At 39.7% G+C, this 25,329-nt stretch overlaps 1 protein-coding gene across 1 annotated transcript in view; it reads left to right on the top strand.

Moving 5' to 3' along the window:
* ANO2 (anoctamin 2) overlaps positions 1-25,329 on the top strand; it is a 198,376-nt gene that overhangs the window by 63,113 nt on the left and 109,934 nt on the right. The window contains exons 11-13 of the mRNA XM_035892080.1: positions 13,763-13,897; positions 16,469-16,629; positions 20,409-20,491. Coding sequence (XP_035747973.1) covers positions 13,763-13,897; positions 16,469-16,629; positions 20,409-20,491 — 379 coding nt within the window. The remainder of the gene's footprint in view (positions 1-13,762; positions 13,898-16,468; positions 16,630-20,408; positions 20,492-25,329) is intronic.

The raw sequence follows: 25,329 nt of genomic DNA, 5'->3' as shown, positions 1-25,329 counted from the left end.
CCTGTGCAGTGCAGTGTTCAATGTAAGCTATCAAGCTCCAAAAGTGTTCTTACTGGTTTGCCTTTTTTTCTTTTTTCTTCATTCATCAGTCTTCACCTCAAAAAACAAACCGGGTATATCTGCTTGCCCTACTTAGGATAGGTAGTTTTAAAGGAGTGATAAAATAAGAATACTGGAGTTCTGCTGAGATGGTGTTTTTATTGTCTTCAGAGAGAAGTGTTGCTTCCTTGGCAAAAATGTAGTTAAGATCAATTGTTGGTACCGCATTCCTCTAACTGTGCCCATCTATCCTGTTCGATATTGGTTTATGCTAAACCAAAATAACATTAGCAAATCACTGCTTCTTTCACCACCATTCTTTGTAGCCACATCTTCATCTCTGGAGAGTGATCAGTTGTCTCCACATACTGTCTAGAACTGCAAGAACTTGAAAATAAAGGTCTGTGGTGCCCTCCCTAATTCCAGAGGTACACTCAAGTGTTGTTCAATCATGGGTTTTGCTCACTTGGGGTTATTGATCCTCGAAGTGCAGATTCTCCTGTATGTTTTAATTCCTCTGCTTCCCTGTCACTCTTCTGTTATTATTGTGAATTAACCTAACCAAACACCCAATTTTTATTTTTTATGCAATGTAACCACCTTGGCAGAAAGCAACCTTGTGATATGTGGTTATCTCATGGGGACTGAACAACACTCTCTAATGCTTGCCACAGAGCTAAGCCTAATCAGTCCAGAGCAATATTTTGGGGGGAGGTATATATACAGTGCCCCACCCTGTGGTGGGCTGGATGAGCCAGCAGGTCAGTCCTACACTTCCCAGATTTGCAACCAATATCTGTGTCTTTTCTGAAAGCCAGGTTTCAAAGCAGGGAACAGTGAGGCCTGCCTCCCATACACAGCCAGCAGACTGAGTGCAGTGAGCTCCTTTCATGCCCTCCCTCTCGCAATGATCTCCCTTCATGCCCTCCCTCTGCAAGGCTCATGTGACTATCACCAGCTTCCATAAGGCTGCAGAGAGAAAAGAAAACTCCCTCATGGTAGGTGTGGGGGTTAATATCCACTTCCTGATGCCTGGAGAATAGTTATACTACAAAATTTTCTCTTTGCTGCAGCAAATGATAGGTCAGGTGGTTATTTACTACCTTCTGAGTAAGACATCACTTACAGCGTGGGGTCTGTACACTGTTACAATAAGGAGCTTTTTTCTACCCTACAGTTTGATTCCTTATTTAACAGGAATGCTATTTCACTGTAAACCAAGAGTGTTTCAGGCTTACCCTTGATTCTTTTATCTTATAGCCCCTTTTCTTCACTGTGTGCCAGTGAGGTGCTCCTCATTTTTCAGGGTTCCCTTTCCCTTTGAGGGAGGAGGGAGCTTGCTTTCTTTTTGGGTATTAGTGATCAGTGTGTTTAGAATGTTGTGTTTTCCCAGGTAGTCTCGTGAATTAGTGTAGCATTCTTCCACGTCAACACTGATTCTCCACGACCCCATATGTCAGGTGGGTAATTACAGTAAAAAAAAACAGTTCTTGGTAAATAACTAAATGACTGAGTTCCCACACAGAAATATGGGAACACTATGCAATTCTTTCCTGACTGTCTTTAGCAGGCATATCTTCAATGTTCACAAGGATGCTGAAGCTATATGCAATGAATTCTTTATTAGGAAGAGAAAACAGCTTTAAGCCTGGGAAAGTGCAGTAATCGAACAAACATAGCATTAAGTAAAAAAATGCCCATGAGCTCTACCAGTAACTTTGGCAGTACTCCATCTAGCTCCTTTCCAAACCTCTGCTGAGAACGTGCCTGAGGCAATGATCTGAGCATATCTTCTCGCTACAACCCTTTTGCTCTTTGGGTCCAACATCTTTTTATACTTCCAAGGAACTCTACAACAAAGATTCATTCCCAGAATAGGGTACGTTCAAGTTACAGTTCATCATCATTAAAGCACTAGGTACAGTGGGAAGTGTTATTCCAGCATCCACTCAGCCTCGATGTTATCATTTGTGTGAGTTTTTACAGCAGAGAGATTCCTGGAGGGAGCCAGCAGCAGGTGGGACCCTGGAGCAGAGTCCTAGCAGTTGAGAAAAGAACACTTTCTCCATCATTACAATTCTTTTCCCTTTCCAGTGTCTGTGTGATCTCATCACCCTTCACAACCCCAGTTTATTTATGAACGGACTTTTGTATTGTGTCACTCGTCCATTAAATGGTCTGCGTATTAGATGTTTGATGCTAGGACAGCACATTTCTTCTGCAGTTGTAGGGATTTTCCCCTGCACCGCTGGAAATTCTCATCATGGGGCTTACACAAGTGCTCCAGCTTGTGTTTATTGCAAAGCAGAATGTTTTGCTCATAGTGCATAAATCGCTGAAGAATTTGTACCCAATTATTCTACTGGGTGCAGGTCTGTGACTGAAGTGAGATTATTTACTTACAGCTCTGCATTTCATAGACTTTTTCAGTCCTGTAGGAAGTGGTTCTCTCTCTGTCTGTTTTGGCAAGAGCTTGGTCATATTTATTGGTGCTTGTATGAGAGATGGAATTTTAAACCAGTAGGTTTGTATTGAAGTGCTGAGGAAAACCAGATCCCTGCTTTCTAATAAACATAATTCCCAGGCTTCAGGTCACTGTCTGAACACTAAGATCCTCATTACCATCCAGATTCCTCACTCATTTGGTGGGATTTTCAAAAGCTAGATCCAGCAAAGTGTGTGCATATCTACATCAGGACTTACGCAAAGCCAAGGCTCTGAAGACTGAAGTTGTTGCCATGCAGCTTCCTGGTGCCTCCACCTTGGACTGTGTAGTTCTGTAGGCAACTAGTTTGGTTTTATCTGTGTGCAGAAGTGTTTCAGGCTAAGTTCTGTAGTGCCTGTATGATATCTAAACTCCACAGCCAGAAACTTATATTTCTTAATGGACTTGAGTGATAGGTCCCAATCCAACAGGGGTCTTTGGAGGTGATATCAGTGTATTTTGATAGGAAATGAATTTTTTTTGTTTTAAACTGGAGAAGCAAAAGCCAGAGGTGAGAGGCCACACTGAAACAAGAGAAAGTCCTGCACATTTTTATGTACATGCATACAAATATTTGTAGGCATCCAGAGGTATGTATGGCTGGCAGCTGCAGGGAGTAGAAAGCAGTTGCTGCAGTTGGGTGGTTACAGTCCTTATCTTTCTTGTAAAACTGTTCTTGACATCTTAATCTCAGTAGAAAGTTCTGGCTATGGCATGCTGGGCTGAGAGGAGGTGCTTTCCTGACTCCTTGAGTGCTGTCCAGGGGTTAAGACCAACCCTTGTAATTTAGTTTGAAGATATACCCCAATATCAAGATGCTTTGTATGAGGATCTTATCTCTCTCTGTACAACAGTTGTATTAGAACAGAGCATACCTTTGTCTGATCCAGTAACTTGTCTCCAACAGTAGACAAAACCAACATGGCAAGGGAAGAGATTAAGGACTGGGCACCACGTAATGATTATCCCCAGAAAACACCCACATAAAGAAGGTTGCCAACACGAGAAACCTCTGAACTTCCACAGTCAGTACAGAGAGCAGATAAATGAATATTTGTATGCAATATTGAGCAGGTTTGTATTGTGTATGCTGTTGTGTATTACTGTCTTGGTGGAATAGGTGCAACTTAAGTGCTCAAAGATCACAGAATCACAGAATGGTTGAGGTTGGTGGGGACCTTTAGAGGTTATCTGGTCCAAACCCCTGCTCAAACAGGGCCATCTAGAATCAGTTTCCCAGGATTGTGACTAGATGGTTTTTGAATATTTCTAAGGAGGGAGACTCCACAGCCTCCCTGGGTGACCTATTCCAGTTCTCTGTCACCCTCACAGTAAAAAAGAGTTTCCTGATGTTCAGAGAGAACCTCCTGTGTTTCAGTTTTGTGCCCATTGCCTCTTGTCCTGTCACTGGGCACAATTGAGAAGGCCTGGCTCCTTCTTCTTTGCACCTTCCCTTCAGGTATTTACATACATTAATAAGATCCCCCTTGAGCCTTCTCCTCTCCAGGCAAAACAGTCTCAGCTCTCTCAGCTTTTCCTCACATGTGAGGTGCTCCAGTCCTGTAATCATCCTTGTGGCCCTTCTCTGGACTCTCCCTGGTATGTCCATGTCTCTCTTGTACTGAGGAGCCCAGAACTGGACACAGTACTCCCATTGTGTCCTCAGCAGTGCTGAGCAGAGGGGAAGGATCACCTCCCTCTACTTGCTGGCAATACTTTGTCTAAAGTGGCCAAGGATACCATTTTCCTTCTTTGCAGCAATGACATATTGCTGGCTCATGTTCAACCTGATGTACACCAGGACCCCCAGGTTCTTCTCTGCCAAGCTGCTTTCTAGCTGGGTAGCCCCCAGTAAATATAGATGTATGGGGTTGTTCTTCCTCAGGTGCAGGACTTTGCACTTATCCTTGTTGAATTTTACAATATTCCTGTCATCCCATTTCTCCAGCCTGTCGAGATCCCTCTGGATGGCAGCATGACCCTCTGGTGTATCAGCCACTCCTCCCAGTTTTGTGTCATCAGCAAACTCGCTGAGGGGACACTCTGACCCATCATCTAGATCATTAACAAAGATGTTAAACAGGACAGGATCCAGTATAGACACATGGGGTACACTGCTAGTCACTGGCCTCCAACTAGACTTTGTGCCACTGACCACCACACTCTGGGCCCAGCCATTCAGCCAGTTTTCAATGCACCTCACTGTCTGCTTATCCAGCTCATACATCAACAACTGCTCTGTGAGGATTTATGAGAGACAGTGTCAAAGGCTTTTCTGATTCCAGGTAACAATACTCACTGCTCTCCCCTCATTTACCAGGCCAGTCACTTCTTCACAGAAATTTATGAAGTTGGTCAAGCATGACTTCCCCTTGGTGAATCCATACTCACTAATCCTGATGATTTTCTCATCTTTAATGTGCCTGGAAATGGTTTCCAGGATTAGCAGCTCTATCACCTTCCTTGGGACTGAGGTGAGGCAGACTGGCCTGTAGTTCTCTAGGTCCTCCTTCTTGCCCTTCTTGAAGATGGGGGTGACATTTAATTTTCTCCAGTCTTTGGGCACTTCTCCAAGTTGCCATCATTGCCAAAGATTATCAAGAGTGGCCTTGCAATGGCATCTGCCAGCTCCCTCAGAAATTGTGGGTACATCCCATCAGGGCCCATGGACTTATGTATGTCCAGTTTGCTTAAGTATTCCCTGACCTGATCCTCTTCCACCAAGGCTACATCTTCCTTGCTCCAGCTTTTCCCCCCATCTCTGGGCCCTGGGATTCCCGAAGGCCTAAAAGATAATGAACCAGAAACTTTTGCATGCTTTTAACTTGCAGGATGCATTTGAATGTGTTTTGTTTGCCTTTCCATTTGTCATAGTCTCAGAAGTCTTGAAGACCAGCAGCCTAAATTTTAGTTAAACAAGAAAGTTCTGTAACTCTCTTCTTGTCTCAAAATGCCAGGAGGCAAGCCTTGCTATTTCAAGGTGTGCAGTAATACTGTGACTAAAAAAGATTTTATTATACTTGTCTTTTATTGGAGATTAGCCACTAGATGGTGTCCGACAGTAGTAACACTTACAGTGCGAGTACTTACAAGTACTTACTTACAAAAGCAAATACATGAAATTAATTCAGCCTCTGTGGCAAGGCTTAGCTACATTCCTTTGAAAAGCAAGAAAGCTTTCATAATAGCTAATATTATAAATCAAAGTTATTTATGAAAATGTTAGTATTTGAGCTTCAAACTATGTTAACCTAGATGATGAAAACTGTGCAAATTATCTTGTGAAAACTGAAGATTCGGAAAGTGATAAGATAGCAGTGACCTCACATTTGTTCAAGGTAAAAACTTGGGCATACATCTCATGTGCAAGTAAAGAAAAGCCAGAAAACCAAGTCATAATAGGTGTTAAAAAAAAGGAAGAAAAAGACTAGGTAAGCTCCCTTCCAGTCTAAAAGAAAGGCTGGTTCACTGTAGCATATCAGATAGGTTACTCCTTGTTTGTAGGAGCTTGTAGAGTTTATTATGAGAAAAAATGTTATATGTGTAACTGAACAATTTATTTGTTTCCTACATAGAGCATCATTTGGTGTGCTGAGGTGTTTATGAAGTGAAACTGTACTCCCTTACTCATAGGTAACCTCTGTTGACTTACATTGTTATTGATTCAGCCTCAGGTAGCCAGGCTACCTGCTATGGATTCTTAATTTGCCACGTTTGGAGGGTTACGATGGTTTTGGATGCTAAAGTATGCTAAAGACTTAAGTAAAGAAAGCTAAAGAGAGATACTGGGTGTATGTAGGCTGTTTTATGCAGGAGTTCTTAGAAGTGATGGGACAAACACTGCATTACTACTCTTGCTGAAAATATGTCTCTTTAGTAAGGTGTGCTGCGGCTGCTGCAGTCTCAGAGACATGTAGAACTTCTGTAGGCAAAGAACATGACAGGCAAATCCAGACATCAACAGAATAATGTAATCAGGTGCTTAATACTTTCAAACACCACAGGAGGTTAAGGACTGCTGTTACTGCACCTAAAGTGCTATGTATGAATATGTTGTTATTATGTTCCTGCAAATCACATTCTCTTTGTGTTTAGCGCTCTGATAAAAGGTCTCTTTAACTGTGGGGGGTCTGTCCACTTTACAAAGGCCATGCACAAATCCAAAATGCTCTGTAGAAGCACTGAAGCTTTGTATTCTTCCATAATTTAGGGGAGAACACAGTAACAGTGCTTCTGCCTAACCAGCATCGTGTTGCTTGCTTATACAACTGGTAGGTAGTCAGCCTTATTTTCTGTCTCAGTCACGTTACATGTGTACTTATTATGCTTCTATTGTTCTTTGTATTGCAGTCAGTAAACAAAAGCTTCTTTCAGTTTATAATCCATCACCACAAACCATGCCCTTTCAGCTGTATTCTGACAATTTCTTGGAATGGAAGCAATAAGGCTTGTGAATCTATGAAGCTCAGTGAGTGGCTTGTCCCAGGTTTATTTCTTTATGCCGTAAGGTTTGATATTTTACTATTTTAAAGTGCAGTTAATACACAAATTCTGTGTTTTTTTATTCTAGATATTTTTTTTCAGGTTTTTGAATAATTAAAATTTAAGAACATGAATATTTCCTTCCTCCACATACATTACCTTCTCCCTAAAAGGTAGCCTGTTACTGTGTTGCATAGTAATTTTTTCTTAAGAGCCAAGAGGAAAACATAGTTCTACATGTAAGTGAATTTCAAAATTTCTGTTCTCTAAGGAGTTGAAAAATTTTGACAGTGTTTTGGGGTTTTTTTGTCCTATAATAGGTCACAGGTAATATTTCACAGTGCTTTGGAAGAAATATAACTGGTATAATCTGTAATTTAAGGACATTTGGCTCCAGACTTCAGGTGCCATTGGAGGAGATGGCAAATATTTATTAACTAATTATTTCAAACAAGAACTTTAACTAAAGGGGCTTGATTAAATGTCTCTTGTGGCATCCTGCTTTGTTCTACTTTCAGACAAGAATGGTCAAATTCATAGTTTCTCTGTTGGTTTTTGTGAATGCTCTCAGTCAGAAGCACTGCAGATGACTTGCTGTGTTACTTGCTAGAGAAAATACACAGGGTGTCAAGTCTTTTACAGAAACCAAAAGCCAGGCTGTGGCTCTGAACTTGTTTCCAGGTCTTACCGATCTGGTACCAAGTGTTCCAAAGAGAATGAGGGACATTTGCAGATGTGGACACAAACATGAATGTTAGAGCTAGCTTTCAGCATTTAGGGTTTGATTCAGCTATTTTCACAAACACCCTCATAATCACTCTTTACTGGACAGCCTTGGATCTTTTTCTCCAGTCTGGGGAAAGCCATGTGCTCTTACCTTGGACAGAGGCTCCTTCCCTTGTTTTCTGTGTGCAGAACTGGTTGGCCTTTCTAATGGACTTTTTCTTTCCTGCCTCAGACTCAGCTGCATTGTAATTTAGCTGAGGTTCTGTAGCTGATTTTTTTCTCCTCTTAAAATTTTAATAAAAAGTGTTTTTCAGTCTCTTGGCAAGTTGTTCCAAGGGGGGTTGTATTCTGCCAGGAGACTTTCTTGGCTTCCATATTGCTCCATTTGGTGCACTCTCTTTATATCTGGATTTAGCACTGATATGTTTCTTCTTGGGACTGTCTGGACAGAATATGTGCATATATGCTGTCAGGCACAAATATCATAGAAATGTCTAGGATCTCTGGATGCACAGCAGCCTTAGTGCTGCTGCTGAGCAGTAATTCCACCCAGGTGTCCCAGATGGTTGTAATAAATGCTTGAATCCTGCCCTGAGAAAATTTTCAAGTGGAGAAAAAATGACAAATCCACAAAAGTTTGGACATAGGCTACTCTACCTGCAGTGAAATGGTGGGGTATACAGAAATGTTATGTCCTGATTCTGTTATAGTGACTGAGGTTTTCTCTATACTTCAGCAGTCTTTCTGAAATAAGTCTACAGTTTTGAGATGGAAGCTTCAGTTTGGTGGGAACTTTTGTCTCAGAAACAAGCAAAAATCTCCTGTGTTCTGAACTTATGTGCTAGAAATTAGTTCTATGTTTGTAAGTGTAGTCATTGTTCTACCTTCAGTGTAATGGTAGATTATATTCTGGTGACAAAGACCCCTGACGGAATTAATAATTGTGTTCCTGACCCTCTGCCACAGGTTGCCATTTTCTCCACTGGCCTGTCACAGCTTTTCACAGGCTGACACTGTGAACTGGCTTGCTGTAGGTCGGAAAGGGGATGCGCACCTGGGCTGGAAGCTGTGGAGGGAAAGAAAGTTTTTAAACTGGCTCTGGTAGCAGAGATGTTCTGACATGAAACTATACTTTGAGGGGACTGCTTGTCCTTTCTCCCAACAGTGGAAACACCAGAATTTTGTCCACAATCTGTGCAAATAGGTTTATTTTGAAGGCATAACTTGTTTGACCATTTGCACAGGGGAAAGCCTGCCCAATAAGTAGCTGTAGATCAGTTTAGTTTTGCATAGAAACTATCACCATCATAGGGGTAGTGGAATGAATTGTGGTAAACATGAAATAAGAGCTGGCCTAGAATAGGGTATGGAAATTAAAAAACTGAAGAGTTTTGAACAGATTTCCCTGTTAGGTGACTCAGTGTCCACATCGTCTTTTCCTCTCTTTTTAAACTTTGTTCCTGAATGACTCCAGAGTTCTTTCCAGCATGTGTCACGCACCACATGCTTTATTCACATTCCAGGTATCCCACACTTGTTTTCACAGAGTCAAAAACTAAAGGTTTTTTCCTTCTCTCTTTCTCCTCCCTTCCCCAAATCTTAGTCTATTTATAAATTGCACAACTTGGCATGGAAGCATCGTGACCAACATGCAAGCATAGAGTTTAATTATCAGTTATTCTTTTTGATGTTAGTTTGGCAACGAGACAGACAGAAGTGCATTGCAGATGTCTGGTTCAAATGTTATATGAGCGAAGCAGGGAGAACAGAGTAAATATCACTGCGTCCTTCTCAGTACTTCTTATTCTAAATCTGCCATGAGAGGGGAATACACATTCTACAGGTGGTGATTGTTGTAGTTTTTTTAATGCTGTTTCTGATCATTTGCTTGAAGTGCAACTTTTGTTCAGCTTCTGCAGGAGATATAGATGATTTGGCCAGATCTTTCCTCAAAGACATGATTCTTGCTCAGGAGAACTCAGTGCTTGGTAGATGGCCATTTTACCAGCATTCCAAAAGTCTTCCAAAGTGAAAGGCACAAAATGTCACCTTGTACTGTAATAACACACAGAACAAAATGCTTTGCTGCTGCTTCTGATAGGAGCAGTACACATTCATTATCAAAGCCATTTGACCCTTGCTTTGGATATGAATTGTTGTCCTTTTTGCATATATATATATATATAAAGGGGCATTTCTCTACATTAGAATATAGTTAATGTGGAAATAAAGCTCAAGCAATGCAGAGGGCATACTTTTCTGTGTATGACTCTGCAGTGGACCATCTTTGAGCATACTTTGGAAAGGATTAGTCCTTAGCTTTGTCTGGTTATATGTGAACTGGATGTGAGTTAGCTACTGAGGTAGGGCAAGAATCTTGTCTCCACTCCTCTTTGTCCATGCCAACATAAATCAAGAATTATTCCTTTAGTATAATAAGCTAAGACTGATTATATCCCAATGTAAATGGGTGAAGATGCCAAGCTCTTGGTGTAAATATATAAAAACTTGTAAAAATTCCATTTCTTGACATACATCTTACTCTACCCTTGAAGAACATATTTTTTTTTTCCCTCTTCATTCACTACACTCATTATATTTTTTTTACTTGTTAGTGTGAAAATATAGTCTGTGGCTAGTATGTCCACATTTGAGGAAAACTTATCCTGCATTCAAAGTGAAATAGCATTGCAATTTGCTAACATGAAACTATTGACTGGAGTAGGGGTGGAACACTTTCAAACCTTGTAAAACTATGCTGGTGTGCCTGTCTTGAGAGACTTTTAGAGAGGTGCTGGTAAGAAACCCGCCTCACGGTATTCTTAAGGTCTGGGCCAAAAATCGCTGAATCCAGCTGTAGCTGCAGTAGATGCTGTCACAAGTGGTCACAGGTGTTTCCAGAGGTTTAACTCCTATTCAGAGCAATGGGAGAATAGATCTTGGGACATGTCAAAAAAGGAAGGAACATGTCCATGCCCTGTGTTTTTCTAGCTTGATAAACCCAGATTGAAATTTATCATCATGCTTGCAAGCACTGTAATTGCTTCTCCTTAGATTATTTCACTTTCTGGCACATTGGTAGACTGAGCTTGGGCACAGCAGTCTTAATTATTTTTCTTTTTCAAAACAGTTAAGCCACAGAACATTGTGCAGTTTTCTTCTTGGCAACTGCTTTTTTCTGTACTGCCAGGACATTGTTGAGCTCTTCTCACTTTCTCTTGGCATGGATGCAAATAACAACCCTTTGCTTTATAGGTTACAGATTGCATTTAGCACTGGAAGGCTTAAAAATGAGAGGAAGCCTCATGAGCCCTAAGCTTCAACTTCACTGACCCTGGTCAACTGCTCTTTACTCTAATGCTTCTGGGATTTGAACACTTTCTGTGCTAATTTGTGGCCCTTTGTCAAAACAATAGACAGTTTAGAAGAGTTCATTGTGGACAATTTTTCATGTCTGCTTTGACCTATTTGGAGCACTGTACTTGCTATGAATGTTGCCCAACTCTACAAATAAGGAAGGAGTAAGAAGACAGATAACCCCCCTCTCCTCCTCCTTGTTCCATGTTGTTAGGATGTGTTCAGTGGTGTTTGACTTACTGTCAAATGCAAGGTATGTCACCTCCCAATCAGGAGGAAACTTGAGAGCAAACTGAGTGTCCCTATGTCCTGTGCTGCTCCAAGACCATTGCTGCTGTGTGTTGACTCACACAGGAGGCTTGGAAAAAAGCTATAGACCATCTAAATATTTCTATATTTTAATCAGGTATTTCCTCTCTCACTTCATATTCAAAAAATGTTTAAAAACCAACAAATACGAAAATAAAGAAAAACTACATCCTAAAATTTACCTCCAAAATTACCTGACGTGCCAGACTGCAGAGTAGTCCCACAGTATTCAGATTATATTTGCAACATAAATATTTATGTTTATCATTTTATAACCTATACTACATAGTATAAAATCACATTTCCTTATATTCTGTGCAAATGTGATTATCCATTGTCCCAAGGTGCTTAAAAACTATGATGTGGTGTGAATGTGGCGTTACTAAGCTGATATATGTTGTTTAAAGACTGGTTACTGCAAATAGTATTCCCATTCTGACTTGTGCAAGTTGTCTTTCTGAAACAAAAGAGATTTACTGAGTTAATTAAGTTATTGCCATTTGAGTCACCCTGTCATGATTCCACTCGTGCTGTTTGATACTTCATACAGTCTGTTGCTTATGTAGCCTTGCAGATGTCATGTGTAGGGGTTGTACTTCTTTCCCAGAAGATTCCTGAAATTTGCCTCATTTTTTTTGCTGATTCTCCAAGTTATAGCATCCCCTAGTACTGAAAATAATGTTGTCTGTGTATCCCCTTAAAGTGCTTTTGTTCTGTTTTTCCTTTTATGATTGCACATGCCTTTCCTCAAGGATAAGCAAGGTTGGATAGACATAAGCAAGTATAGGCACTCATGTAAGGCAACACTGAATTACGCATGACCACACTGCCTGTTTTCCAAAGTGAGAGCCTAGTAATGTGAAGTTAGCTGCAGCTGTGATGGTGTGAGAACAGCAACAGGAACTGTAGTAATAAAAAAAAAAACAAAACCAAAAACCTACTGTTGCTACCCTTGCTCCTTTCATCCGATCTGGAAATGACTTTGGAGGCTTGTCTCGTCCCATGGCTTTCTGCCTTGGTTGCGCTCCCTGCTCTCCTATGGCAGGAGCAGCCCGGCCCTGAGACCTAGCTTCTGGAATAGAAAACTTCAGTTTTGTTTATGCTGCTGAAAGTACTTGAGCTCAACACTACAGACATGGAGGTTTGTCATTAAATTCTGTCAGAATAGAATTATATCTGTTAAAAGAAATCCTGGACCTCCAAAATTCTTATTTAACCATTTTGATTAGAAATCATTTAAATCTGGGGTGCTAAGCTTGGGTAAAAATTTCCTAGTGTGAGTTCAGAATCAATCTCAAAGTGGCACTGTGCTCAGCCTTAATGAGGAGCAAGTCTTGTCTTTCTTTTATTTGACATGTTATCTTGACATTCTTTTTGTTTTTTCTGCCATGACAATGTAAATGTATGTCTCACTGATTCAAATGCAATGTCATGCCCTCAGTGCTCTCTGTATAGCTGCTTTCTGTCCAGCATTCCTCCATATTATTCTCTGGCTCCTGCAGTGTCTCTGACCGTGCTGCTTTTGATCTAAATTTAGTCCCATTTTAGTGGCAGTGAGTTCTTGAGGTCTCTGAAGCTCTCGGTGTTTTGCAATATTTGTAATCACTCCTAACAGTATTTTGGAATGATCTGAGAGTTTCATCTATGCTTAGTTTACTTTTTGTAGTGTGATTCATGAAAATGTTAGGCTGAGTACTAGCACATATTTATCAACATCTACTGTGGACTGTTCCTCAGAACAGAAATGGTTTTTTGAAACCAGCTGTCCAGAGAATGTTAATTTGTAAAAAAATATTTATTCTTTCTGAAAAGCCGGTGTTAAGTGTGCAAGTAAACCTTCCTTCTTTAACAGCAATTCAAGATTACTAGTCTTTTAAGATATCAGAGGATGTTGTCAGTATGTTCCTGTAAATGTGATTTCCGTGACTCTCACCAGTTGAATCCAGGAGGACTACAGAGGCAAAGAATGATGGCATACCTAGATAGCCTTCTGAGGAACTGAATCCTTTCCAGTGTTTTCTGCTAAACTTTTGGTTGAAATTCTGCTACTTTTAATGGAAGTGAAGGGTGTTTCAGTGACTTCATTTCAGAGATGCAAAAGCCGCAGTCTTCCCTTAGCAGATATTATGTATTATAATGATACAGGACTGTCTTCAACTTATCAGAACAGAAAATCCAAACCGCCCAATCACCCTCTTCATTTGGTGATGCTGACTTCAAGATACTCAGGGTTTTCATCCATGTGTTGGACAATTAGTATTTTAACTTTCAGGGATTGGTAAGAAGCTGTAAAACACATTTGAAAATTATATCCTTGGCACATGCTTTTTTTTTTTTTCCCCCCCTCCCTCTCTTCTTTTTCAGGAAGTATTTTGGAGAAAAGATAGGACTTTATTTTGCATGGCTCGGTTTATATACAGAATTCCTCATTCCATCTTCAGTAGTTGGGATTATTGTATTTCTTTATGGATGTATAACCATTGAGAGTGACATTCCTAGGTAAGCCTCACTGTGATCAATAATTTGTTACTTGAAAATTATAAGACTGTGTCTTTTGTCTGTAATCCTTAGTGAGAATAATTGCTTTTAACATGTTTGAAGAGCAGTGATGTATCAATAACCCTGTGAGCATTAGAAATACACATGCATTAAGTAGATAAGACATTTGAATGACACACATCTATTCAGCTGTTCAGTCTTGCAGCTCCTGAAACAGAAACGTTCAGTGAGTCTACTGCATTATTGTAAATTCTTTTTTTATTACATCCATTTGCTTTTTATGAATGCACATATCTCCATGCTCACCCAGGAAGACACTGTGCAGAACTCACTGAACTTAACACAAATACACATACTCTTGGGTTACTTTGTTCTTCTTAGTAAAATCGGGCTATTTGCACAAGTGAGTAATAGTTAGCAGATTTAGCGTATTTGGTATACACAGTACTCTTCTTGGCATTTACAAAAAAAAAAAAATAAAATAGTTTTGTGATGTGTCCTGAGGGTGTTATACTAAACAAAATCTGCCAAATTGTCAGAGTGATGATAATGCTTGCTTCTCGGTACAAAAAAAGGACACTTTCTCTGTGCCATCTATGTCTGACTTTTGGTGGAGGCAGAATACTGGATTACTGGTACTGGTGGTCACACTCCTTGTGGCAGTTCCTGCATTCTCTCAGATGAACTGGCAACTTTCAAAGTGGATCACTGCAGCAGGACATTATTACTGATAAGTAAATTATGAATAACAACACATCTGAGTCAGGGTTTGTTTTCTTAGCTTGACCTGAATGAATCTTGATGGGCATTGCTTGTCTGTGGGAAAGCTTGTGCTAACATCTACACTGGAGTGAGATTTATGGCTATGATGTATCTGCAGCACCCTCTACTGCCTTTTGAAATAGAAGAGAGCATTAACGATACGATAGCTGGAAACAGCCATATGCCTTTTAAATGATGTAAAATTAAACATATTGATAATACAGTTTGAATAGTTATTTTTTCATTTGAAGTCATAGAAAAAATGCTCTTTAATGATGGTCAATATAGGAACAATCATAATCAGCTATCAATGAAGCAATGTTGCAAGTCTTTCCTTAGGTCACAATCCTGGCAAGGACACTTGAGCTTTGCACTACTCAGTTCACCTGAGTAAGACTGTGCAGGTATGAAGGCCTTTCACATACAAACCTTATGAAAAAAACTGAAAGCACATTCAGCAGTGTCAAGTAGAGTTTGGCTTGTTAAAGAGGTAGTCATAATGACTTTTTAAAGATTTTTAGAAACTGAGTAAATACATAACAAGTAAGACTAGGAATTAAAAGAACAACTTTAAAATAAAAGGGTTTAGAATTTGTAAGAAAATCTCTTATCTCACATTTTCCAGAGGGCAGCTGAACAAATGCTGTAATCCAGGGGAAAGAAAATACAACTTAACATCTGAATATCTGAGGCAGAGGTGAAAGCTTTCTAGTTTTTATAAGATTTACTGCTGGGGGGGGAAGTTTTTTCCTATTTTTTTTTTTAATTTGTGAAAATTAGATTAGTACTCTGTACTAGGAAAACAAGGCTCTATGGAGACCAAGAGTACAGCATCCACATTCAGCATTCATACTTAGAACCCTGAAATGTAAAGGTATCTGATTTCCTGAAACCCCTGTGCACACAATATCTGAACACCCTGAAAACATATTGGTATGGGTACCCAAAGATACCTGCTCACACTTGAAGAACTTAGCCAAAACCTTATAGCAGATGGTGGTACAGATGAGAATTGGTGTTAAAACCCTATGCTGGGAAAACAACCATTGCTTTTATAACTACCTCACAAATAAAATACAGGGTGGAGGTGAATCTCAAAGTTTATGTTGTGAAATATAACATCCTTGTTAAGAAAAAGACTCTTGGCTAGCCTAAGTCTTTTAAATTCAGTGCACATATGTAAGTTTATAACAAAACCTAGTGTATCTTGCAAATGGTGTCGCAGATTTATTGTCTGTGACACAGACTGACCAACATGCCTGGGTGCTGGTTCTGGCTTTTATGCAGACTTAGATGGCCAGTACTGATACAGAAAGTATCATGGTATTTGACATACGTTTTTCTGCCACTATGTTAAAAATGTGTGTTTTGTCAAGGGCACAGAAGTTCTTTTGCAGCCACTTCAGAATTCTTTTTCATGAATTTAAACCTGATCTATATCAAATAATGTAACTGAGCATAGAGATGGCAAATTCCACTTTGACTGTGTTTTAATTATTTTCTTTCAGTGTGGTTAACCTTAGTCTTCACTGATGCGGTCTTCACTAATTCACTGATACAGTGTAGTGATTAGATTGGTTGCTGTGTTGCTTTGTTTTTTCTGTTGGTAAGGTGCCTACAAGTATTTTAACATTCCCTCACATGACAATGTGCCTTGAAGAGACACCAGCTTCTGTTCTCTGCAACTTCGAGCTATGTGTGTTGGAAATACCTTGTAATAGCTATGAGGTGCTACTTAATATCACTACTGTACATCCCCCCTTTTCCGAGTAATAATGCCCTAAGGACTTGTGCACTTGTCATTCATAGTAAAGAAATGTGTGATCAGCGTAATACCTTCACCATGTGCCCCCTGTGTGACAAGTTCTGTGACTACTGGAACCTCAGCTCTGCATGTGCTACCGCTCAAGCTAGCCACTTATTTGACAACCCTGCCACAGTCTTATTCTCCATCTTCATGGCTCTCTGGGGTGAGTATTGCTTTGCATGTTAACAGTATCATTTGATCTTTGGACTACGGACAGAAATGAAAGCTGTGATGCACAGTAGTACAATGTACAAGCCTTGTATATAAGAAAGTGCTATGAGGTTGAATGTGATACATATGGCTTTATGAAGCTGGCAAGCCTCAGAGGGCCAGTGAGGGGCTGTCTGTGCTGAGAATGGAGAAAGCCAGATTACCAGACTTTCTGCTGTCAGCAGCAAGCTTTGGAATAAATGGAGAGGAGTTGGGTAGTTCAAGGAAGAAAAACATGTCCTTTCTCCCTCTACTGCCTTGTTTAGTGCACTTCTAGGCTTTGCCATGTATTTCTTCATTTTCTGTTGACATGGCCAGTCCCTTTAACACCTTCTGCGTTTGGGGCAGGAATGTATTTGGGGATTGGTATGGTGCAGGCAGCTGAAAGGGTTTAATTTAAGCACAGAGTGCACTTCCATGTGGGACAACTTAGTCACATAATTTTATCAAAACTTTATGGGATTCCAAGAACAATGGGACTATTATTGTTTTAATTATAATATGTTCTAAAGTATTCCATTTAAACAAGCTTGGTTTTCTTTAATGGAAAATATACCCTGTCTCACTGAGGATATCAAAACACTTCATAAACACTAATGAATGCATTGTAGTATTATTCTTATTGTTTCTGGCCTCACCTCTGCCCTGAAAAGTGAGTATACTGTGCTTATGTGTATTATTGCTGGTATTATGCCCTCATTCTCTCTAGATCTTGTTTATTATGAAAGTTAAAGGCATTACTGCTACTGTAAAATGATTTTTTATTTCCCTATTCACTGTTCACAAAATTAAATTTTCAATCAATATAAAATTGAGCAAATACGTTATTGTACTGTTGCCATTCCTCAACAATCAGTGTGTTACACTTTGCAACCCTATTAAAATTTTACAGCTTGTTTGAGAAATGACTATTTGGTAGCTTGGTGTTGGGTATGGATAGCATAGGGGGTTTAAGGAACTTGCAGACAGAACAAATCATGGAAGTAAGAAGATTTTGTTTACCAGTTCCTGGAAACCTTTTAGCAGAAGTTAAAGAATATGTAAGCACTATGACTGAGAGAAATGGCAAAAGATGATGAATTTATAGACTCTCACAATTACTTATTTTCCTACTTCAGATTGCTGCCAGTTACAGAGTAGACTGGCAGATAAGGTGTCACAGTTTACCTGCTGCCATGAAGCATGCAATGCACTGCCTTGTCCAAGTTTCAGTGTAACTGTTTGGACAGCATGTATATGGATGACAATTCATTTACTCTTTCATAGGTACATAGTATTTTCCTGACAGAGATTCTGTACTGTAAAGTTGCGTCCATGCAAATGATCGCTTCCATGCAGCCTCATCCAAAAAAAAAATATATTTTATTATCAGCAATGCAATGTGCAAAGCAAGATAAATTAGTAGAATCTGTAAAGGAACAGAAAGGAACAAAAAGTTCCCTATGCATTGCTTTTAAAAAAAGGCATGTAAGAATAAAAAAATTCTTTCTGAGTTGTAGGCTACTTCCAAAAAATATTTTCCACAGATTGGAAAAGTCTGTTCTTGGGACCATGATAACTGAGCTTGTCAGTGCAAGAAAATACAGCCGTCACACGCAAAGAACAGCAAAGTGAAATAAAGTATCCTTTATTAACTCTGCCCAGCTTGCCTATTAAGTATTAGATTACACCAAATTTTGCTGCCTTACTACTAGGAGACTGTACTGGTTATATCTAGAGCTCATTCTGCTGAATGACAGATCTCATTCAGACACCTAATCAGCTTGCCTCACAGTATCTTGAGTAAATGTTGCCTGAATGCTTTTTCATAGGATATAGTATAGTGATGTGGAAACTGGCATGTCTTATGACTTACAAGTGTATACTTAAAAGACCAAAATATGGTGACTTGAGCTGGCTAAATTTCACGACGGTGTTGGGCACAAGAAGTCTTTCATCCTGCTTGCCTTCTGCCATTCTGTAAGAGGCAGATGACTTGCTATGCTAAGTATCTTGAAAGGAATCATGCTTTTATTAGCTGATCTTTATGCCTTATAAAGTGTCTTTGTGATTCCAGCAATACTGTTTGCAAATTACCATTTTCACAAAATGCAGAGTAATGCCTGGCTAATTGAGCTTAATGTCACTGGTGTTCTGGGATGCTGAATTTCTGCTGTCAGATGTGTTTATTAGAAGGACAGTTGAATATAATGAGATTTTTTTTCTGCTAGTTAAGTTAGTGCAAACTTGCTGATTTCAGAACAGCTACTGCATCTAGCCAAATAAGTTATTACAGAGCTAAATGTGGAACTGACTTTTTGAATAAAAAGAAAAAAATGGAATGAGTAATAACACCCTATAACAACAAAAATGTTTTTGTATTTAGGATATCTAAAACCCCTTGAGTTTTCAAAACATGCTAAATATAACTTTTTTATTTCCTCTCCTCTGTAAGGAAGGAGCAGAGATAGCAACTTAATTGCTTAATGTCTGGATTTACTTTCAGTGTACTGCCTGCCAAGTGTTTAAATGATAATTATTTCTTACATTATGGGAGGATACCTGTTCAGAAAACATTTGCAGCTAACTTTTGGAATAGATTCTGTGGTTGTAAGCATCAGGTTATTTTAACAGTACTCTAAATTTTCTCAGTGTTATCTTACAGCTCACACCAAGTGTACACACAGTCGAAGGAAATTGGATCAAATTCTCCACTGTGGTGTGTGGAACTATCTACAAGATATTCAGAGAGATGTAAATACTGCTATGATCTAACATTATTTTACAGTCCCCTTTTCACCAAGCGAAAACATGAAATGAAGCATAAGAAAATGGAAAACAGTGCCCACAGTTATTTATAAGTATAGCTTTTATTAGTATAGTGGGATATTTTTGTTGGTATATACTGGTTTAGCATTGATACAGTCATCTGAAAACAGGTGTCCACAAGTCAAGAGTAAAAAGTGCTATTTCTAATAAATCCGTAAGTCCATAAATCATGAGCAGCTAAGCAAAGGGCTATCTAAAGTAAGCAGCAATTATGAGAGAAAGGTTGGGAGACTGTAAACATGAGACAACAGTGCAAGATCTGTTCCTTCATACTAGTGAAAAAGGAAAAAAGGGAGACTGAACTACTGGCCAGTCCTTTAGGACAAAATCACTATGTCTATGCAGGGCAAAACCATTCAACTGTACCACTATAATATATTTCAAAAGAACATTATTTTCTACATATTATTGAGGGTCTTAGTTTACTTATCAATGATTTATTTCAGTAGCAGGCTACGCTTACGTTCTTCACATGTTTCTGACTGATTAGAAACACTGAAACCACAAAACCTGTTTGGCCAGTTAGAGCATCACAGGCCAATATTTAGACCTAGATTTTGTTTTGTTATATGCTTTGTACTCATGAATTATAAAATGACTCATGGTAAATTAAGAGAGATGATGTTCTTGGGGTGGATATCAGAAGATATGGGTCAGTTCCAGTCTCTGGCAAGAACTTACCAGTGCCTTTGGGCAACCCATGTTGTATCTTTCTGTATTTTATTTGTAAAAAGACAATAATTATTTTTTCTGTGCTTTGCTTGTGTCCTTTCTTTAAAATTGGGTCTGGGGCTGTTTCTTAGTGTCTATTTATAAAGGACTTAGCACAATGGGATTCAAATATCAGTTAGGGCTTATAAGTAACACAAACATGCACCATAGTGCATTGGATTTATAATTTAATTTCTTTTTTTTTTTTAAAAGCTACTATGTTTCTTGAACAATGGAAACGTTTGCAGATGAGATTGAGTTACTTCTGGGATCTAACTGGACTGGAGGAAGAAGAAGTAAGTTTCCTCTCCTTGTACTAATTTACTGTATGAATTATTTTATATCTGAAGATATGCATTGATATTTAGATTTCTCATGAATGTTCTCCAGTCCAATGCAGTTCATAGCGATGTTTTTCTAAATTACTATAACTGATACAGTTTTGGGTACCAATGTATCATTAAAGTAATCATCACCTATATCTTACTGGTCAGCACTCTAATTTTAATAATTAATGTTGAAAAGGATTATAAGATAACAGCAGATCATTCTTTGCCAAGAATGCCCATATGCCATTGTATGACAGAATGATACAGAATATATACTCTGTAATAACAGAATGATATATACTTTCTCATATAGATGCTACTTCATTACGTATAACAAAAATTCTCTGTGATGATGATTGTAACATGTCAGAGTAACATAAACAACATTTGCATCCAGGTCTGTGCTGCATCTATGATGCCATAAGTACATCATCCTGAGCTCTAGGTACTCACCCACAGAGCTGTTGCAAGCAACGAAAGGGGTTGGTTTCTTGAGAACAATTTTTAAGTGCTTTGCAATTAGCCAGTGGGGCTTCTAGCTCTACCTTAGTTGACCAAAAAGAGAGACAGACTTGTTTATGTATAACCTCACCTGTTTTTCCTCTGGTTTCTCAGCTTTCTCACTACTCTCTATCCATTTATGAAGTGGATGATGCTCACAATATAACCCACTACTCACAGTTTGTAAGTTATGATGCCAACCAAGTACATTAGCACATCAGAAATTACTGCTTGTCCTGTGTGGAATGTCATACCTACCTGGCAGAACAGCAGTTTTGTAGTAATTATGGTACAAACTGAGAGGCTGGAAAGCAGACTCTTGGCTCTGCAGCATACTTGATGAACCCACCAAATTTTACTGAATTTCAACTTCAGCATTTGCAGTACAAAATCCTAAGGTTTAGCTCAATATTTGCAAAATGCTGTGAAAGAAACTATAGATTTGTGAGGTCCTGTGATGAAGAGATCTGAAGTGGTAAAAGTTTGTGTACGGGAACTGTGGGATCAGCAAGAATCCTTTGTTTATGACAAATAAAGGAGTGCCAGACGCATCTCGGCACAAGCTGAAGAATTAGGAACATGGAATCATAAAAATAAGGCTGGAATGGACCTTGAGAGGCCATCCCTTGTGCATGATAGGATCAACTCTACTTAAATCATTATGAAAAGATATTTGTCTAATTTATTCTTAAATAAATCCAGCAGCGGAGATTTTGCTTCCTCCCTAGGCAACCTATTCAAATACTTATCTATCCGTACTGCTAATAAACTTTTCTTAGTGTCTAACTTAAAAGTCCTTGCTAAATGTTCATTATTTTTTCTTGTTCTTTCTTTCAAAGATAAAGACATTGCCTCTGTCCTCTTTTCAGCAAAATTCAACATAATATTCTATCTCTCGGTCACACTTTTTTTTTTTTTTAAGATTAACTAGCCTCTGTTCTTTTAGTCTCTGTTCTTAAATCATTTTCTAGATGCCTCTTTATTTTTGTTCCCTTATGGACGTTTTCTAGTTGATCCAGCTCTTTTTTAAAGAATAATGCTCAAAATGGACACGTCTCTTGACCTGACATCTTAAGCAAAAAGCCATGCATCGTATACTCTTCTGTCAGCTTTTGGTACTTCAGCAAAAATCAAAATTTACATCAGGTGAAGTGATGGTTGGAGGCTGTCTTGGGCATAGCAATCACAAAAAGCTAGAGTTTTCAATTCTTGGGGAAGTAAGGAGGGTGGTCAGCAGATCTGCTATCTTGGACTTCCAGAAGGCAGTCTTTGGTGTGTTCATGACACAGTTTGACAGAGTCACTTGGAAGGCAGTCCTGAAGGGCAAAGGAGTCCAGGAAGGCATAAAATTCTTCAAGAAGGAACTCTTAAGGGTGCAGGAGAAAGATGTTTCTGTGTGCTGAAAGACAAATCAGCAGGGAAGAAGTCAGGCCTGGCTCAACAGACAGCTTTGGCTGGAATTCAGGAAAAAAAGAAGAGTTTATGATCTTTGGAAGAAGGGACAGGCAACTCAGAAAGACTACAAAGTTGGCATGAGGTTATGCAGGGAGAAAATTAGAAGGGCCAAAGCCCAACTAGAACTTAATCTGGGTATTGTCATAAAAGACAATAAAAATGTGTCTATAAATACATTAGCAACAAAAACAGGGCTAAGGATACTCTTCATCTTTTATTGGATGCAGGGGGAAACATAGTGGCAAAAGACGAGGAAAAGGCTGAGGTACTTTATGCCTTCTTTGCCTCAGTCTTTAATACTAAGACCAGTTGTTCTTGGGGTACCCAGCCCTCTAGACCAGAAGACGGACAGAGTGCAGAGTGAAGCCATAAATAATCCAAGGGGAAACGGTTATCAACCTGCTACACCAGTTAGACACATATGAGTCTATAGGGGATATGTGGGATTCACCTGAGGGTACTGAGGGATCTGCGGAAGTGCTCACCAGGACACTTTCCATGATCTGCCAGCAGTCCTGGATGACTGGGGAAGTTCCACTTCACTGGAGGTTGGCAAATGTGACACCCATTTATAAGAAGGGCTGGAGGGAGGATCGAGGGAAATACAGGCCTGTCAGTCTGATGTCAGTGCTGGAGAAGGTTATGGAGCAGATCATCTTGAACACCATCACATGGCACGTACAGGACAACCAGGTGATCAGGCCCAGTCAACATCGATTTAGGAAAGGCAGGTTCTGCTGGACTGATCCCCTATGACAAGGTGAGCTGTTTAGTGGATGAGGGAAAGACCGGGGATGTTGTCTACCTGGACTTTAGTAAAGCCTTTGACACCATTTACCACAGCATTCTGCTTGGGAAACTGGCTGCCCGTGGACTGTAAAGACATGCTCTTTGCCAGGTAAAAACTGCCTGGATGCTGGGCCCAAAGGGTGGTGGTAAATGGAGTTAAATACAGTTGGCGGCCGGTCACAAGTGGTGTTGCCCAGGGCTCAGTGTTGGGCGCAGTTCTATTTAAAATCTTCATCAATGATCTGGACTAAGGGATTGAGTGCACCCTCAGCAAGTTTGCAGATGACACTAAGCTGCATGGAAGTGTTGATCTGCTTGAGGGTAGGAAGGGTCTGCAGAGGGACCTGGACAGGCTTGATCAATAGGCTGTGGCCAATTCTATGAGGTTCAACAAGGCCAAGTGCTGGGTCCTACACTTGGGTCACAACAACCCCATGCAATGTTATAGGCTTGGGGAAGAGTGGCTGGAAAGCTGCCCAGCAGAGAGGATCTGGGAGTACTGGTGGGAAGCTGGCTGAATATGAGCCAGCAGTGTGCTCAGGTGGCCAAGAAGGCCAATGGTATCCTGGCTTGTATCAGGAATAGTGTGGCCAGCAGGACCAGGGAAGTCACGCTTCCACTGTACTTGGCCTTGGTGAGGCCACACTTTGAATACTGTGTTCAGTATTAGGCCCCTCACTACAAGAAGGGCATTGAGGTGCTGGAGTGTGTCCAGAGAAGGGCAGTGAAGCTGGTGAGAGGTCTGGAGCACAAGTCTTCTGAGGAGCAGCTGAGGGAACTGGGGTTGTTTAGTCTGGAGAAAAGGAAGCTGAGGAGAGACCCTATCGCCCTCTACAACTGTCTGACAGGAGGCTGTAGTGAGGTGGGTGTTGGTCTCTTCTCCCAAGTAACAAGCAATAGAGCAAGAGGAAATGGCTTCAAGTTGTGCCAGGGGAGGTTTAGATTGGACATTCAGAAAAATTTTTTCATGGAAAGGATTGTCAAGCATTGGAATGGGCTGCCCAGGGAAGTGGTCGAGTCCCCATCCCTGAAGGTATTTAAAATATGGGTAGATGTGGTGCTTAGGGACATGGTTTAGTGGTGGACTTGGCAGTGTTAGGCTGATGGTTGGAATTGATGATCTTAAAGTTCTTTTCCAATGTAAAAGATTCTATGAGCCTAGGTTTTGCTCACCTTTTATTCATTAAATTCATAAAGATGCAGATAACTTTGTCTCTAAGACAGATATGGACACCATTGTTTCAGAGGTGGTGAAGTCTGTACAAGTGTTGAAAATTATGTTGGAAAATGAAAAATTGCGTCTGATCAGGTTAGGCCAGACGGATAACAATGGAATGCACAGGTTCACTTAACACAGCAAGAAGGAAAGGGATAAGGAAGAAGTTCAGAAGTTTTAACTGTTTTAAGACTAGGTGGGGTTATTTATTATTATTAATTCCCTTAGAAAAGAAAGTTATGGAACTGAAACTGTGAGAAAAAAACCAAACAAACAAGTTGAAGAGCTGAGAAGTACATTGTGAGAATTGTATTGAAATAAATGGCTCCAGTGTAATTTTTGTGGATTCTTGGCTATAAAATTTTTGGTAAAATTACTTACTTTAAACACACTGGGCCAAATCTTTTGCTTCAAAAAGAGTCACACGAGAGATTAATTTAGTCCATTTATTTGTAAATATCTTGGCAACGACAGTCTGAGAAAGCAGACTCCCTAAGGCTTGTATGCATATTTGCAGATGGCAGCTGTACAGACTTAGAGGATTTGTATTTGTACATCCGAAATCCACAAAAATAATAAGTAGCATTGGGTACTAGACTACAAAATAGATAATGGTGTTAAAAAGCAATAGAGCAACTGCTAACTAAATGGAAGAGGGAAAGAAAAGAAACAAACCCAGACCAGAATCATAAAACAGACAAAGCTTTGGAAATACCATGAATAAGAACTCAACGTGTCATGCCACAGATGTGTGTTTGTGTAACCCAATCAAACAGGTTGTGGATTTATTGTTGTGGGTTTGTGGGGGTTTTTTTGTTTTTTCATTGTTTTGTTTCCCCCCCCC

This window comes from Egretta garzetta, unplaced genomic scaffold (genome assembly GCF_000687185.1).
Source record: "Egretta garzetta isolate BGI_Z169 unplaced genomic scaffold, ASM68718v1 scaffold293, whole genome shotgun sequence".
NCBI lineage: Eukaryota > Metazoa > Chordata > Aves > Pelecaniformes > Ardeidae > Egretta > Egretta garzetta.
Note: the sequence above shows the minus strand (reverse complement) of the source record. Positions and strands in the feature narration are given on the sequence as shown.